At 36.0% G+C, this 17,783-nt stretch overlaps 2 protein-coding genes across 2 annotated transcripts; both read right to left on the bottom strand.

Annotated features, from left to right (window-relative positions):
- Nucleotides 1–12,850: 12,850 nt before the first annotated feature.
- Nucleotides 12,851–13,715, bottom strand: LOC138347988 (uncharacterized). Its single transcript, XM_069296594.1, has 3 exons — nt 13,647–13,715; nt 13,399–13,562; nt 12,851–13,142 (listed from the first exon to the last, which is right to left on the bottom strand). Exons 1-3 carry the CDS (start codon nt 13,713–13,715, stop codon nt 12,851–12,853), a joined length of 525 nt encoding a protein of 174 aa, XP_069152695.1.
- Nucleotides 13,716–13,766: 51 nt separating this feature from the next.
- LOC138347987 (uncharacterized) lies at nt 13,767–16,233 on the bottom strand. The gene is made up of 3 exons (XM_069296593.1): nt 15,710–16,233; nt 15,148–15,613; nt 13,767–13,973 (listed from the first exon to the last, which is right to left on the bottom strand). The coding sequence occupies exons 1-3, from the start codon at nt 16,231–16,233 to the stop codon at nt 13,767–13,769; spliced, it is 1,197 nt and encodes a 398-aa protein (XP_069152694.1).
- Nucleotides 16,234–17,783: the final 1,550 nt, after the last annotated feature.

The raw sequence follows: 17,783 nt of genomic DNA, 5'->3' as shown, positions 1-17,783 counted from the left end.
CATAATTTTAACATAATCGATCATTTGAATAAATTTTACAGAGCACCCATGATAATTGAAGAAAACCCTAACAAATTTGGAATTTCGACCTGTTGAAATTGGACAATTTGAGAACTCCATGGATGAAAACTATCATAGCTTACAAGCAAGGCCCAAATTAATTGAAGTATGAAAACTTCTTTTTTGAACCCTATATTGAATCTTCATGTTCTTCTTCTCCATCTTCAATATTCCAGAGAGAGAATTATTTCGAGAGTATGAACTTTTGGGGATTTGTTTTGGGTTTACCAAGGTCTAGTAGGCAATGTGATTCTATTTGGGTGATTCTTTATAGAATGACAAAAATAACTCACTTTTTGTAGTTATTGTCACAATAATTTTAGACAAAGATTAAAAATTTACTACACAATTTTGGAAATCATTCCAAAAAGGTTCCATTTCAAAAGTTAAATTAAGTACTTCTTTTCATCCACATACAAATCGTCAAGAATCGCGCACTACTAAGACCTTATAGGATATGGTGATGGCTTGTGTGATTTTTTTCAAAGGTTATTGGGATGATGACCTACATCAAATTTAATTTGCTTACAAAAATAGTTACAACTCTAGCATAAAAATGAATCCTTGTGAAACTCTTTATGGGAGAAGATATAGATCTCATATTCGAGGTTTTCAAGTGGGAAGCAGGGTTGATATGGTAACATTTAGATCATCAAGATATGGATATTGTTAAAGTGATTCAAGGGAGTTTAAAAATTGAACAGAGTCGTAAGAAATCCTACAACTATGATAGAAAAATGGAGTTAGAATTTTAATCAAATAATTAGGTATACTTGATAGTTTGGCCCATGAAAGGGGTTGTAAGATTTTTGAAGGAGAAGCTTAGTCCACAATATATCGTCTCTTACATAATATAAAAAATTGTAGGCAATATATCTTATGAGTTGGATCTACCACAAGCGTTAGCTGCAATTCATAAGGGATATCACATCTCCATGTTGAAGAAGATCATTGGCGATCGTTCATTAATGAAACCAACTAAAGATATTGGGATCAGTGAAAATTTATCTTATTAGGAGATTCTTGTCCAGAATCGAGATCGAAGTTTTCAAGTAAGGGACTAAGGAAGTAGCATCAGTAAATGTTCTTTGGAGAAAGGAGTTTGTTGAGGAAGCCACTTAGGAAGCAGAGGATGAAAAAAAGAAGAGATATCCATATATCTTTGAAACCACAGAATTTCAAGTTGAGGGTATTAATTCTTTTTTTAGTACTCAATAGTTTATATACTCTATGTGTTAGATTTTCTTGTTGGGTGTTTGAACTGAATTATTTATGTTATACACTTAGCCTAATAAGAGTAATATCATTCGGGGATAAATAATATAGAGGGGTAGTACTGTAACAACTTGCAAATTGAGATAACTAGGAAGAAGTTAAGAAATACCAATAGCCATTTATTGAAAGTATATAGAAATCTGAAAAATTTGCAAAGTATGTTAAATTGAGTTTTTGGTTAACTTGAAACGACAATAATTCCTAGCTCAGGATTATCAGATGAGTTTTCAAATATCTTAGGAAACATCTTGAAATATATTTTTCAACACCACCAAGTTTGTGCAATTTCGAGTTCGTATGAGTGAGATATGCCTTTTTTAAGATTCCCTATTCAAATAATTAAAGTCTAATCGGGATTTTTAAAGGGTATTTAAGTATATTCCTTGTCCAATTATTTTAATTCATTTCTATGAATTTAATTAGGGTCAAATAAGATATTAGATGGTTTAGAAAAGTTTATGTTCATGCTAGGGCTTGCAGAAAAGACTAAATAAGAGAAACAAGAAGAAAAAACTTAAGACAAGAATGTTCGAGTTTGTATATTGGATTCTATAAGGACTCAATTCTACGAGGTATGTGAGATCACATTGCATTGGTTTGGTTCACCCGTGCGCCAATCATGATTCAATTCAGTGAAGTATAAGATTTGAAATTAAGTCTTTTGAGTTCTTGATTATATTCTTTTGAATTATTGTGGGTTGTATTCTTGATTTTTTCTTGATATTTGATTCAATTTTTGGTTGAAATTTTGAGTTGAATGTAGTATTTAGCATATAAGTCAATCAAAACTTTTGGGGAAGGAATCATGTGAAATTAGAGCGTTTCGAGTTTAAAAATAGCGAAGCAAAGATTGGGAGAACGAAGGGAGTCATCTCTCTTAGATCCCTAAAAAAGGGTGTCCGAATTATGGGCTCTGGGAATACGCAAAAGACATAGCACCCTAATCCTTTCTTTGAATTTCAAGGGTTTTCTTCTTGAACCTCTCAGAGTGCCAGGTACGACAATTCTTACTTTTCTTGTTCCATCTTTTTATACTAGTTCCATAGTATCATGCCTATGTTTTCTAATTGATTCCAACTTTATAAGGTACACGACAACATGTTTAAATCATCCAAAAAAATTATATTATGAACCTTGAATCCATGATTCACTTCAAGTAAAGTTAAGAGTCATGTCTACAATTTAAGAAGTAAGTCAAGTGAAGTTCATAATTTTTTCAAAAGATATTCCCGAAAGTTAGAAATGTTTAACATTTAAGAAAGAAAGGAAACAACGATTCCAAGAGAGATATTAAGCATGTTTTAAGTAATAATGTCAGACCAAAGAAAGAAGATTATTTTAAAAACATATGAGCAAAGTACAGTTTGGGAGTAGTATTGAGCAAGGATATGGGGATGCGAGTTGATAATAAATCAAGACTCCATAAACCATGTAACCATCATGGGTAGTAAATGATCATATTATTTAGATGATTCCTTTGTTCTTTGTAACATAAACTAGTGGATCTACTTAGTTCAGGTGTCCAATATGACACAAATGTAAATGACGATTTCGAAAGTGTGGGGAAGACGTTGTATCAGCACTTAGGCTCATACGAGTTGTTATCAGTTGGAGAAAGTCCCACATAAACAATATTACTTTATTACATGAGTTGAGTTGAGTATGTTATTGAATTTGTTAATAAACTGAGTTTCTTTCTACTATTATTAAACCCTTCTATACATTGCATATATTTTATTGCTTCTTACTGAGTTATGTTTTTCCCAACTAGAGTAAAGTCAAGGAAAGTGTTTCTTTAAGATTCCATTTAAGTTTATTTTATTTTTAGAAGTCCCCTCACTTAATCATACATTCAATGAACTGATGTCATTTAGTCTGCATCATTTATTGATGCAGACACATATAATAAGGATCAACATCCATGGTCGCGTTGATCTAGTTAAGATACCTGAGTCGGTTGGTTCCTTGCTTTCCTGAGGGATCCTCTTATCATTTCTTTTAGTGTTTCAGTTGTTAGGATAATTGGAGGTCTTGTCATGACAATCCTTTGTTTTAGAGGCTTGATAGACCATTAGTTATAGTTCGTTACTCTTTTAATTTTCATTATCGTATGTGGAGACATGAGTTTGGCTAATTGGCTAGTTGATTTTTTTCTTTATCACATTCTAATGTTCTATATGAGCTATCTTTGATAAGTTAAGCCTTCATCTGAGAAAGTAAGTCATGACGAGAGTTCCCTTGGGGTCAATAATGATTCTCCAGTGACAATCCCGCCAAGGGTATATTCTTAGGGTGTCACAACTCTAAAATTTTTTGGTTGTAGAGGTTTCTATTAGAACCCAACATCGAAATGAAAGGTTCAAAAACCTTGAATGGTGACAATACTAGTGCAATCAGAATAGCAACAAACCCCGTCCATCATGAAAGCACCATGAACAAAGATGTTATATAAGAGAACTTGTTAAATATTGGAGTATTAGCCTAAATTATCTATCCTCTAAAGATCAACTAGCTTATTTATTCACAAATGCCATGTGAAGAAGTAGACATAATTATTTGTTGGCCAAACTCATGTTTCTTGAGAGACAACGTTAGATTAAGGGAGGCTGTTGAATATACCTTATTTATCAAAACCAAATTAGGAATTTTCCAATATGGATAAAGCTCATTATCTTGAAAGCAATAGATATTTAGGATTTAAATAACTTGTATAAATACCTTGTAAATCCTACTGTTTATAATTAATTAAAGAGATCACAATTCTTTTATCCCTAATTTTTTTGGTTCTCTATCGTTATTCCACTTTGTAGAGATCTCTTATCTAAATATAGAAGTGGAAAAGGATGTTTACTACTTGACAATATATCAACAACTAACCTTAGTAAAAGAGGTACCAAGGTATTTGGTAAAATGTTGAAAGTGGTCTATTGATGATTAACTATACAACAATAACCCTTATTCCAAAGGTTAAAAATCCAATTTATGTCAAGGAATATGGACCTATTTGTTCCTTAACAACCCTGTAAAAACAACTTATAAATTAATAACGACTAGATTAAAGAAAGTGGTTCAAAAATTGGTTGGAGAATCTCATGCATGCTTCATTTCTGGTAGGAGTATACTCGACAATGTTATAGTAGCACATGATTGGTTAGAGGTAATTACGAAGAAGGATTCTCCCCTAGGAATCCTATGAATCATCAAGTGTAATTTATTTAAAATAGCATTGCTCGAGTTTGGTTTCTCGATCAAATTAGTTAATTTCTTAATGGAGTGTGTTACAACTATAAACTACTCTTTATTGATGAATGGAAGTCTAACTCAAAAATTACAAGGAACTAATGGTCAAAAGCAAGGTGACTTCCAGACCCCGTACATATTTTTATCAGCAGTGGGTTATACGTTAACAGATTCTTGAAACAACTCCACTTGAACCCAAACATTAATTTACATCCTAGCTTCATCAAAGTTAATTATGTAAATATTTTTTTTCTGATTATCTTAAAATATTCAATAGAGATGATAAAACCTCTTTCCAACTACTACTACTACAAGATTTCTATCAATTTTTTGAGGTTTTGGGGTTGAGGAAAATCTGTACAAATGCTCAATATATATTATTTAAGTATTTGAAGAAATGAAAAATCAACTATTATATGAAATGCACTTTCGACGTGGAGAAATTTCATTAAAATATCTTGAGTTCCTATAACAATCGGGAATAGCCCCTAGACATAACCAGTGTCATCGTCCTCTTTGAGGAATAAGACTAGCCTCTTATCATACATAATTACATTAATAGGTTAAATTTAGCGGAAATTTAAGAACTTTTTCATTACATCAACTTGGATGTTTACATAGACCTCTACATACACATAGTATATATATATCGAGTTTACATAGACCCTTTGTATAGGAAGATTACTTAGTCTTCTAATTTTATTGAACATAGCTATTTATACATAAAAGATAACATAGTCATTATAGTCATCTCATCTCATAACTATGTAGTGTAATAATTTGGTCATAACCCATACATCAAAGTAATAATGTCTCACATGGGCTATACACCATTTGGAAGCTCTCACATGCCTCCGACCAATAAAACTTCTTACTCTTTTGGGTCAAAGTATTCAAGGGAGATTCAATGGACATAAAACCATCGAAAAACCTCCGGTTAACAACCTAGACACAAGAAACTCTTGATGTCGGTTGGATTCAATGGTCTAGGCCAATTCTTGACCGCCTTCATTTTTGGTGGAAAACCCTCAAATCCCTCACTAGAGATGATATTACCAACAATTACTAAACTTGGAAAATATTTGGTTCTCCTTAAGAACCTGTAACACCATTCTCAAATGGTTCATATGATCATATACTCATTTTTCGAATATACCCAAATATCGTCAATGAAGACAATGAAAAATAAATCTAGGTAACTTCGAAACACTCTATTCATGAGATCCATAAACATCGTTAAGGCATTTGTGAGACTAAAGGATATTACTAAGAACTCATAGTGACCATATTTAGTTCGAAATGTAATATTTGGTATATCCTCAGCTCTCACCCAAAGTTTGTGATACCACGATCTCAAGTCGATCTTAGAAAAGTAGCTTGCCCCTTGGAGTGGATCAAAAAATTCATCAATTTGAAGGAGAGGATACTTATTCTTTATAGTTAATTTATTGAGTTGGAGATAATCAATGCATATTCAAAGGGACCCATCCTTCTTCTTCACAAAAAAACAGAGCACCCCATGAGGAAATAATAGGTCTTATAAAGCCCTTGTCTAGTAAATACTTGAGTTGAGCCTCCAAATATTTCAATTCGGATGGAGCCATCTAATACGGAGGAATTGAAATGGGATTGGTATCCGGTAACAAGTCGACACCAAAATCAGTATCCAGTTCGGAAGGAATACTGGGAAGATTGAAAGCACCTCCAAAAATTCCCTTTCTACGGTGTACGACTCGATGAGAGGAATTTCAGAGTCTAAATCTTGGACTCTTACTATATGATATAAACACCCTTTAGAGATAATTTTACAAGATTTCAAACAAGAGATGATACGACCTCTTTGAATAGAATTTCCCCCCCTCAACTCTAAAACTGGCTCATTTGGAATGTTAAATTTAACCACCCTTATTCTACAATCTATAGATAAAAAACAAGCATGCCACAAATCCATACCCAATATGACATCAAAATCAAACATACCAAGTTTTATTAGTTCAACATAAGAAACTTTATGGAAAAAACATTATTGGACAATTTCTATACACCCTTTTTGCGATAATCGACTCACCCGCTAATGTAGATACTATAAAAGGTTCATACAAAATATCGGGCAGAATGTCCAACTTTTTAGATACTAGAGCAATAACAAATGAAAATGTAGCACCTGATCAAGTAAGGCATATAAATCAATTAGAAGACTTTCAATATATCAGTCACAACATCAGGAGAAATCTTTTTTTCACCCCTAGAGCGGATAGCATAGAAGCGAGTATTCATGCCTCATTATAACCAATAGCTTGATCTTGACCACTACCCTTTTCAAGACCCTTCACATTAGGACAATCCCTAACCTTGTGTCTACTCTTTCTACAACAAAATCATATTCTCGTTTCAACTAGAAACTCACCAAAATGACCCTTTCCACACTTTGTACAAGTAGGCTTCTTTGTTGGTGAACTAGTACCCTTTCTCTTTTTAAACTTCGGGTTGGACAACCTATCATCAAGAGCCTTAGGTAACTTAGAAGGTACTTGATTTGACAACCTCTTTTTGAACCTAGGTATGTCATCTCAAGCCTACTTTTTGAAGAAACACCATCAAAGGATCTTGCGATCTTGGGATCTCTACTCCACCTTTTAGACCATATGTCTTCGACTTGTTGAGCATGAACCATAAGACAATAAATAGTCATATTGTCATGTATCATAGACGAATAAAACGCTTCTTTCACATCATCCGACACTCGCACCATAAAATGGTTTATGTTATCTCTAGGGTCAGAAACCAAACAAGGAGCATATTTTAACTATTTAACTAATTTAAAAGAGTATTCAATAACACATATACCTCCTTGGCGAAGGTCGATGAACTCCACCACCTTGTCAACCTTTTTCTCATTAGGATAGAACATATCAAGAAATGTCTTCTTGAACAGTTTCCAAGTCATCGGTCCACCCCTTAACGACCTATTGTCCCTGCATTGTACTTACCAAGTTTGGGCCACATCTTTGAGTTTGTAAGTGGATAACTCCGCCTTTTCACTAGTAGACAACCCCATAGAATAAAGAATCTTTTAGATCTCATCAATATACTCATAGGGGTATTCTTATACCTTTAACCCATAAAACTAGAAGGATTCATCCAAGTGAAGTCCTGTCACAACCGGAATCTAGACCAAGACGAGACTGCCATCGTTGCCTCTCAGAGGTGGCAGACAAGCGTACTTACGTCATTCTTACTTTACATTGGTTAATTTTTAGCGGAAAATTTGAAGCTATTTATTTATTAACATACTTATATAAACATTCTCATTAATACATCATTGTTCACCATCATCCATCTAACATTAAAAGATAAGCAACTAAAACAAAAAGTTCAATTCTTATTAGGTGTATAATTGCCAAAACAGCACTAATACATACTGTGAATAAAAACATGAAAGAAACGCTAGTGGAACATGCTCACTAGCTCAACTCTAAAACTAAGCTAGAATATAAAACAGCAGCATCCTCGAAGGCATGAGGACCTACCAAAGCTGGATGAATGCTAAACGTCAGGATAACTGCATCGAATATCCTATAGCTCTATCGTCCATTTGTGCCTGCACCTAAAATAATAGAGTTTGTATAGGGTTAGTACATACTTATACTAAGTAAGGGTATATGCAAGCACACACCAAGGACATTCATGAGAAAGAATTACTTTTTGCTGACAACATGATCTTTGGAAGTCAATTCAGTGGACTTGACAATTAGAGATTATGAAGGTTTCTAAATTTTTATTAGGAAAGTCAGTGAGCTTTCCAAATTTGGAATAGGAAATTTATGCCATTAGAATAACATACATTATCATACTTTTTACATTTTCACACAACACATAACATTTACAAATAGCACATATAATATAGCATACAACACATTTTGCATGTAGCACATAATTTCTTTAATATCACTCATTCATATTCCATGAGACCTTGGATTCATGGACTTAACAACAAGACATTCCATAAATGAGGTATGAACAGATGGGACCGCAACTAGGGAGTCTCCATTAGCAAACACAGAGTCTGATGCGTTCATTCATACTTACTCCATTTCATTTCATTCATAGGCCAGTGTAAACACCAGTTATACCTACGATGTAGTGTAAAACTTTCATTAGCTCCTTGTGCAATGACCAAGAATGACCTAATGTCATTACTTGAATCTAACTCACATTTTGATGATCCTATCCTAACAAATTTGGTATCATTCATTTCACTATATGCATCATTTGAGGCTTGCCTCATTCTCTCATTGGAAACTTTAACTTTAACAGACATAGATCATGTGAGCATCATTAAATCCAGTGTCTCCCCCTTACTGAAAAGAGGTGGAATCATCAGCAAAAGTGACCCATAACATGCTAGCGTACATGAAAATTTAACCACACCAGATCCCTATATTGGATTTATAGGTTCGAAGACTAGGTGATGTATGGAGACCTATACCCAGCAAGCTACACAGTCTCATCTCATGGCAATTACGTGAACCTCCGGCCTTTCTGAAAGAAGGCATCACCTCTCATAGCTAGCCTATAGTTGCATAGTATAATGTTTAATTTAATTCATCTCATACGGAATGAAAGCTGGCTTTTATTAGCATTAAGAGTGTTAAGATCAATACTTTCATTAGATTGTTCATATACACTGGTCTCCTCATTATCTTACACTCTCATGGCTGAGTATGTTTTTGTATCATTTACTTAGGCTCATTTGAGATTGTTCTGATCATTTACATTAGCCTCATATCATGTTGTAATATTATTCCTTATCATTAGCACCTTTGCCTTTCATAGTTACCCACCTCTTATTACGTGAGTGTTCATTTCATCATAGGACAATGCACTTGGCCATTTAGTGTGTTTCACACCCTTACTTAACCCTTCTAGGGTTTTATCATTTCATTGTGCATTTCTTCATGTCATGTTTATCTCATCTTATGCCAACACTCATACTTAACCATTCTGGGGTTCATTATTTCATTTACATACATCTTAGGTTCACTTACTTTTGAATGTATGGTAGACTTATAAGTCTATACATACAAGCAACTGGGCTTCATTCATAGTTCGTTAATTGATTCATACATTCCTAAGATCATTAACAAAAAGACTTATGTATCTTGTCTATATGCAAAGATATTTATTTCGATCTAAATAGGTTGCATTACTTTTGGATATTTTGTTCACGTATGACTTATGTATCACTACAGATGTTTGGGCAAGGAAACCCAAATTACAATCACTTGGATAACATTTATATTTTTTCATTGATTTTATTTTTAATTTCCATAATATTGGAACTCTAAATCAAACTCCAACATTAACATTACACCTAAAAAATTTTACTTGATTTCCTCTTAAATTGGCTGAAGGGTTGTGCGTTCGAACCCCCACAACCTCTTCCATTTTAAATGTTAATTTAATTAAATTTTTTTCGCAGGGCATTGGGAGGTTGTGGGTTCGAACACCCATAACCTCCTTATTTTTGTTTTATTTTCGCTATAGCATTGGGTGGTTGTGGCTTCGAATCCCCACAACTCCTTATTTAAATTTTTAATTAAAACTCACTAGTCTAAGCATTAGGCTGTAAGGTTGTGGGATTGATCCTCCACAACCTCACTTTATTTTTTTTATTATCTAAATTGCCTTCTCCTTTCAAGCCTTGAGGTTGTGGGTTCGATTCCCATGCCTCACATTTTCCTTTCTACATTTTTCTCTTCTTTCAGTCTCTACCTGGAGGTCGTGGTTTCGATTCTCATGCCTCCCATTTTTTTATTTTAATTCTTATTCTCTTCAAACTAACTCAACAGACCCCATTTTGATACTCCCCAATCACCATTTCCTATGTTTTTCTTGCTTGCGAAATTCCAGTAGCTAAAGGGTGAGGTCACACGTTCGAATCCTTGAGGCCTCACCTCTTTTAAATGTATAAAATTTCAAGATTTTAACCCCCATCTTGAACGAAATTTTGAAGTTCACTAAGCTGGAATTTGTTTTTATAATTTTTAGCTTCCTTTAATCAACCTTTTGATTTTAGTTTCTTTGGGCATTTCACCAAGCATTTAGTGCATTGTTAGGTGTAGTATAGTAGTTACATTAGCCAAGCCTTTTTACTCAAAATTTTTAACTTCACACACCATATGAACATCAAATTGTTCAAAACTTTAACACATAAAAGGCAAGAACTTACATGCATTCATACGTCCAAAAATAGTGACTACTTCACTGCCACGCATTACCCACCCACATCAACTTTTTCACATGATTTCAAACAACATAATCATCATTCACACAATTTTGAACATTCATACTTAAACATAAACATCATGAAAACACATTTCATCCCTACTGTGTACCAGCAAACATACCTAACCTAAAGTTCAATGGGGGCTAGTGACAGGAACATGCAAAGGGGGAACAATCCTAGTTTTTGGAATGAATATCTTGCATCTTAACGGGTCTCTTGGGAAAAAACAAAGAGGAAAGAACTCCATACCTTAATTAATGTTCAAACAATGAATTTTCTGCGCAAAACTCTTTCCAAAATAAGTCCAAGCTACCAGAGCGTCCACCCCACTCAATGAACAACTTCTCTTTGCCTTAACGTTTTTGGTTGCTTTGTTTTTCTCTAAATTTCATGTGAGTTCTTCATGTGTGAAGAACTCTTGATATTACTTTTGTTTTTTTTTCTGTAGAACCAACGTGAGGGAGAGAAATATGAAACGTAAGAGAGATCGTGAGAGAGAGTAGTAAAATAATAGCAGTTTTAGTTTGGGAATTAGTCAAATTAGGACTCCTTATTAATTTAAACAAAAACTCTATTTAATTAGCTTTGTCAACGGACCATTATGCCCTTAAAATTTCAGATTTTAAATAATACATAAATCACCTTAAGTATTTATCCTATTCATTTTTAGGGTTGTTACATTATCCCCCCCTTAGGAACATTCGTCCCGGAATGATACTACCGATACTCATCGTAATTCCAATCAGATCATAACATAATCATTATGCAGAGTCAATCAATAGCAACAAATTACGGAGAAATAAGGAAATATAGCCTTAAGAGTAGGGAATCTAACCTCAAGAGTTGAAAAGATGAGGGTAGCGGGATCTCATGTCGGCCTCATCCTCCCTCCTAGCACCATCAACAAGATGATTTCTCTACAATATCTTCACTGTGGCAATCTCCTGGTTCCTTAGCCGCTTGACCTACCTGTCTAAGATCTGAACAGGTAACTCCTCATAATACAAGTATTCATCAACTTCCAAACCTTCCACAGGTAGAATAAATGATGGATTACCTAGGCACTTCTTAAACATAGAGACATGAAAGATTTGATGGATAGAAGATAGCTCCGCAGGCAATGCAAACTTATAGGCTTCCTCACCCACACGTTGTAGGATCTTATATGGCCCAACATACCTCCGACTCAACTTCCCTTTTCTACCAAATATCATACTCCTTTAATAGGTGATATCTTCAAGTAAACCCGGTCACCAACCTCAAATTCTAAGGGCCGCTTTTTGCTATCTGCATATTACATCTATTGGCTGTAAGAAGTATCCAACATGACCCTAATCACTCTAACCTTCTCTAAGGCCTCATGAAAGATCTCTGGACAAAAAATGGATGACTCTCTAACCTCTAACCACCCAACTAAAGATCAACACCTCCTACCATACAGTGTCTCAAACTGTGCCATCCCAATGCTGGAGCGATAACTATTATTATGTGAGAACACTATCAAAGGTAGATGGTCATCCCACCTACCTCTAAAGTAAATATTACACACTCTCAATATGTCCTCCAATGTTTGAATGGTGCGCTCTGCCTGCCGATCATTCAGAGAATGAAAGGTTGTACTAAGCTTCACCTGCGTGCCCAAGATTTTTTGGAAAGATCTCCAAAAATGTGAAGTAAACTGAGCTCCTTTATCTCAAATGATAGACAAAGGAATACCATGCCACCTCACAATCTCATCAATATAAGTCTCGCATAATCCTCGCCTCTGTTGGTAGACATCAGAGGGATAAATTGAGCAGACTTACTCAATATTTCCACAATAACCCATATGGAGTCATGCTGCCTCCTTGATCTTGGAAGACCAACCACGAAGACCATATTAATGGCCTCCCACTTGCAAGTCGAAACCTCAATAATCTGAGTCAAACAACAAGGCTTAAGATGCTCTACCTTAGCCTGTTGACAATTAGTACACTTAGCCACATATTATCCAATATCCTTCTTCATGCCATCCCACCGGTAGATCTTCTTAACATCATGATACATTTTGGTGGAACTTGGATGTATGGAATATCTTGAACCATGGGCCTCTTCCACAATCCTGGTCCGTAAATTATCCACATCTAGTACACACAGCGTGTCCTGGAATCTAACTATGCCATCATATCCCAAAGCAAAAGACTCCATCATTTTTAACAACACTATGTCCTTCAGCTCCATCAACACAAGATCAAGTTGCTGACCTTTCTTGACTTCAACTACCAAGGATGATTCAGAACTAGGATGAACTTAATAACCCCAACTAGTAGAGTCAACCAATCGCACACCAAGTCTTTCAAGTCTCTGTACATCTTTTGCCAACTTCTTCTTCTCGTCATCAATGTGGGGGTGTAATCCCCATGCTCATCATGCTCAAAGCATCAGCCACAACATTAGCCTTACCTAGATGGTAGTGCACATTCATGTCATAATCCTTCAATAACTCCAACCATCTCCGCTTACGTAGATTCAACTCCCTCTATAGGAATACGTACTGGAGACTCTTATGATTTGTGAACACATCCATATGCACTCCATACAGATAATGCATCCACAACATCAGTGCAAACACCACAGCTGCCAACTCCAGGTTATGAGTGGGATAATTATTCTTATGAACCTTGAGCTGTCTAGAAACATAGACTATCACCTTACCAGCCTGCATAAGAACACAACCCAAACCAACTCTAGAAACATAAGAATAGACAGTGTAATTCTTACCACACATAGACAGAGTATGCACCTGGGCTGCAGTGAGTCTGTCCTTGAGCAACTGGAAACTCTTCTCAAAATTCTCTATCCATTCAAACATGGCTTTCTTCTTTCTAAGATCTCAGTGGGGAAGAAATGGAAGAAAAGCCCTCTACAAATATGCGGTAGTAACCAACCAATCCCAGAAGTTACGGAAGTCAGTGGGAGTAAGGGGCTTTGGACAGTTCTTAACAACATCAGTCTTCTTGGGATCCACCTCCACACCTTCAACGGATACAACATGACCCAGGAAGGTCACTAATCTCAACCAGAATTCAGACTTGTTGGATTTGGCGTACAACTGATTCCATGTAAGTTCCTGCAAGGTTAGTCTCAAATGTTATTAATGCTCTTCCTTGGTCTTAGAGTAGATAAGAATGTCATCGATGGATAAAATTACGAAATATTGAAGGTATTCACGGAAGAATTTGTTCATGAGATCCATAAATGTAGCAGGTACATTCATGAGACCAAATGACATATCTCCATCCCTAACCCTAAGTTAATGATACCCTGAATGAACATGAACCTTAGAAAAGAAACTAAACCCTTGGAGCTGATCGAAAAAATAATCTCTTCTGGGAAGTTGATACTTATTCTTTATAGTGACTTTGTTGAGGTATCGATAATCGATACACATTCTAAGGGGTACCATTTTTATTCTTTACAAACAACACTGAAGCGCCCCATGGGGATATGCTTGGCTCAATGAAACCCTTACCAGTGAGATATTTTAACTGCAGCTTCAACTCTTTGAGTGCTGCTGGAGACATTCTATAAGGAGGAATTGATATTGATTTGGTATCGGGTTCTAAGTCAATACCAAAGTCAATCTCTCAAAGGGGAGGGACTCTAGGAAAATCATCAGGAAACACATCTAGGAACTCATTTACTACAGGCGCTGAGTCTATGGAAGGAATGTCATCATCTAAATCATTAACACTCACAAGCTGACATAGTAACCCCTTCGACATCATTTTATTGGCTTTTAGATTTGAAATCAAGGAATTAGGATGACTAGAATTTTACACCTCCCATACTAACTCTTCTTCATTAGGGAATCGAAATTTCACTACTCTACTATGATAGTCCAAGCAAGCATAAAAACTTTGAAGCAAGTCCATGCTAAGAAAAACATCAAAAACATGCATGGGTAGTTCAACCAAGTCCGCACACATAGTCCCACCACATACAACTATTGGGCAATCCTTCAGTTCTTACACTTTCTTTTAAAGGCGTACTAACCACTATAGGATCATGAAGAACTTCATGTAGTATTTCAAAAGATAGAGAGAGGAGAGGACTCACAAAGTAAAGCATTGACCCTAGATCTAGTATAGAATAAACAGAAGTTGAGAATATTTGCAGCTTACCTATGACCACATCAGCGGACTTCTCCTGCTACTCCCTGCCCTTCAAGGCATAATATTTGTTCCTCTTGGGAGGTTTGCCTACTGGTGCACTCTGTGGTTTAGGACTAGGATAAGAATTACCTCCAGCCTCACCTCTGTTATATGGACAGTCTCTGACCATGTGTCCACTCTTACCACAACTGAAGCAGGCATTAGTGCCCTGTCTACACTCTCCACTATGAGCTCGACCAAACATAACACAAATCTTCCTAGTACGCTGCATCTCACCACCATTGCCCCTCTTGGGTTAATGTTTGGCTCCTCTAGGTGTTGTACTCCTCTAAGAGTTAGAATTCTGAAAACTCTTTTGCCCCTTCTTGAACCTGGGCTGCTCAGGGACGCCAAAATTGTTTCTATTGCCTCCATTGCTGGACCTGCCTGATTTTGAGACCTAGGCCTCCTAACATCACGAACACCTCTCCTCTTACGGCTTTCCTCTACCTGATGTACATGCACCATCAACCTTGAAAGGTCTAGCATCGCAGACCGACACTCCTCCTCCAAGTTTCCATTGATTCCTGTGAGCAACATACTCATCTCATCCCTGCTGTTCGAAACCAGGGAAGTAGCATACCTTGATAATTTCAACAAAGCTCGATATTATCCTCATTCTTGTTGTTAAATACTAAGGAAACTAATATACCTTGATAGCTTATCAAACTTTAGGGAATACTCCCTGACCGTCATAGAGGCTTGTTGAATATTGATGAACTCCTCAACCTTGGCTTCCCTCATCTCTATGGGGAAGAATCTCTCCATAAATGCTATCTTGAACATCTCACAAATGACTAGCAATCCACCCAAAATATGGCTATCTTGCCATATCTTGCACCAAGTCTGTGCAACATCCTTGAGCTTATACGAAACCAGCTCAATCTTCTCAGTATTTGTGGCCTCCATATCAACCATTATCTTATATACTTCATCCACAAACACCTGAGGATCATCTGATGTCTTAGACCCTGTGAAAATAAGAGGGTTCATCCTCGTGAAGTCTCGCAGTCTGTCAACCATATTGAGAACCGATGGGTTTTCTCTCTGAACATCCTGCTGGTTGACTTGGGCAGTCATATCCTGATCCTGCATCGTAACAGCCTGTTCCATCTGCGCCAGAGATGCCCTCACCTCAGCATCAGTCAACCCAACAGGGTTAACTAGCATGGCCATTCATTCAACTAGAGCCTGGGGGGATTTTGATTACCCGTAGCACTTGATCCTCCCCTCCTTTAACCCTTGGCTCTCCAAGTATTCATTCTTTGAAAAACGACAAGGATTTATGTTATACATGCTCATAACATCAAGAACTCAGACATTAGGAAAAGCACGATATGATCAGAAGAAGGGAAATTTTACCATACATCATGCAGTCTCTAATCGAGGATAGTGGTGCACTTCACACCATGTCTTAGAAGATACTCAATGTGGTTGATGTAAACATATTATCCTCAGAATTCAACCTATCACTCTAATACAAACTTTGTCACGACTGGAATTTAGACTCCAAATGAGACCGGTGTCGTTGGCCTCTCAGAGGTGGCAGACAAACATACTTATGTCATTCTTACTTTACATAAGTTAATTTTTAGAGGAAAATCTGAAACTATTAGTTTCTTAACATTCTTAAAGAAACATTCTCATTAATACGTAATTTTTCACCATCAGTCATCTAACTTTAAGAGATAAGCAACTGAAAGAAATAGTTTAGTTCTTATTAAGTGTATAATTACCTAAATAGCACCAATACAAACTCTGAGTAAAAACATGATAGAAACGCTAGTGGAACATGCTCCACTAGCTCAACTCTAAAAATAAGCTAGAATATAAAACAACACCATCCTCGAAATCATGAGGACCTACCAAAGCTGGATAAATGATGAAGTTCTGGATTAATGCAGTGAAGATTCTATAGCTCCATCGTCCATCTGTGCCTACACCTAAAATAATAGAGTTTGTAGAGGGTTACTAGACACTTCTAATAAGTATGGGTATATGAAAGCACACACCAAGGACATGCATAAGAAAAAATAGCTCTTTCCTAATAACATTATTTTTGGAACTCAAGTCAGTGGACTTCCCAATTAGAGATTAGGAAGGTTTCTAAATTTTAATTAGGAAAGTCAGTGAGCTTTCCAAATTTTGAATAGGAAAGTTATGCCATGAGAATAACATACACCATCATACTTTTCACATTTTCAAGCAGCACATAACATTTACACATAGCACATATAATATAGCATACAACACATTTTGCATGTAGCACATAACTTATTTAATATCAATCATTCATATGCCATGAGACCTTGGAATCATGGAATCAACATCAAGACATCCCAGAAATGAGGGCTCAACAGATGGGACCGCAACTAGGGAGTCTTCATTAACAAACACAGAGTCTGCTCCGTTCATTCATACGTACTCCATTTCATTTCATTGATAGGACAGTGTAAACACCAGTTATACCTAGGATGTAGTTTTAGACTTCCATTAAGTTCGTTGTTCAATGACCAAGAATGACCTAATGTCATTAATTGAATCTAACTCACCTTTTGATTATACTATCCTAACACCATTGGTATTATTAATTTCATTGTGTGCATCCTTTGAGGCTGGCCTCATTCGTTTATTGGGAACTTTAACTTTAACCGACATAGATCATGTGAGCCTCATGAAATCCAGTGTCTCCACCACAGCAAAAAGAGGTGGAATAACCGGCCAAA

Source organism: Solanum lycopersicum, chromosome 4 (genome assembly GCF_036512215.1).
Source record: "Solanum lycopersicum chromosome 4, SLM_r2.1".
NCBI lineage: Eukaryota > Viridiplantae > Streptophyta > Magnoliopsida > Solanales > Solanaceae > Solanum > Solanum lycopersicum.
The sequence above is the reverse complement of the archived record's forward strand: the minus strand, read 5'-3'. Positions and strand labels throughout refer to the sequence as shown.

Excerpts from the sequence above, each read along its gene's own strand:
- LOC138347987 (XM_069296593.1), bottom strand. The coding sequence starts at position 16,233 with ATGGCCATGCTAGTTAACCCTGTTGGGTTGACTGATGCTGAGGTGAGG. Across the intron at positions 15,614-15,709 it reads AAGTTTGATAAGCTATCAAG|CAGGGATGAGATGAGTATGT; the intron begins GTATATTAGTTT and ends GGTTTCGAACAG. Across the intron at positions 13,974-15,147 it reads TAACAGAGGTGAGGCTGGAG|GAACTTACATGGAATCAGTT; the intron begins GTAATTCTTATC and ends CTAACCTTGCAG.
- LOC138347988 (XM_069296594.1), bottom strand. The coding sequence starts at position 13,715 with ATGTTTGAATGGATAGAGAATTTTGAGAAGAGTTTCCAGTTGCTCAAG. Across the intron at positions 13,563-13,646 it reads ACAGACTCACTGCAGCCCAG|GCTGGTAAGGTGATAGTCTA; the intron begins GTGCATACTCTG and ends GTTCTTATGCAG. Across the intron at positions 13,143-13,398 it reads ACAAATCATAAGAGTCTCCA|TTCTGAATCATCCTTGGTAG; the intron begins GTACGTATTCCT and ends AGTTCATCCTAG.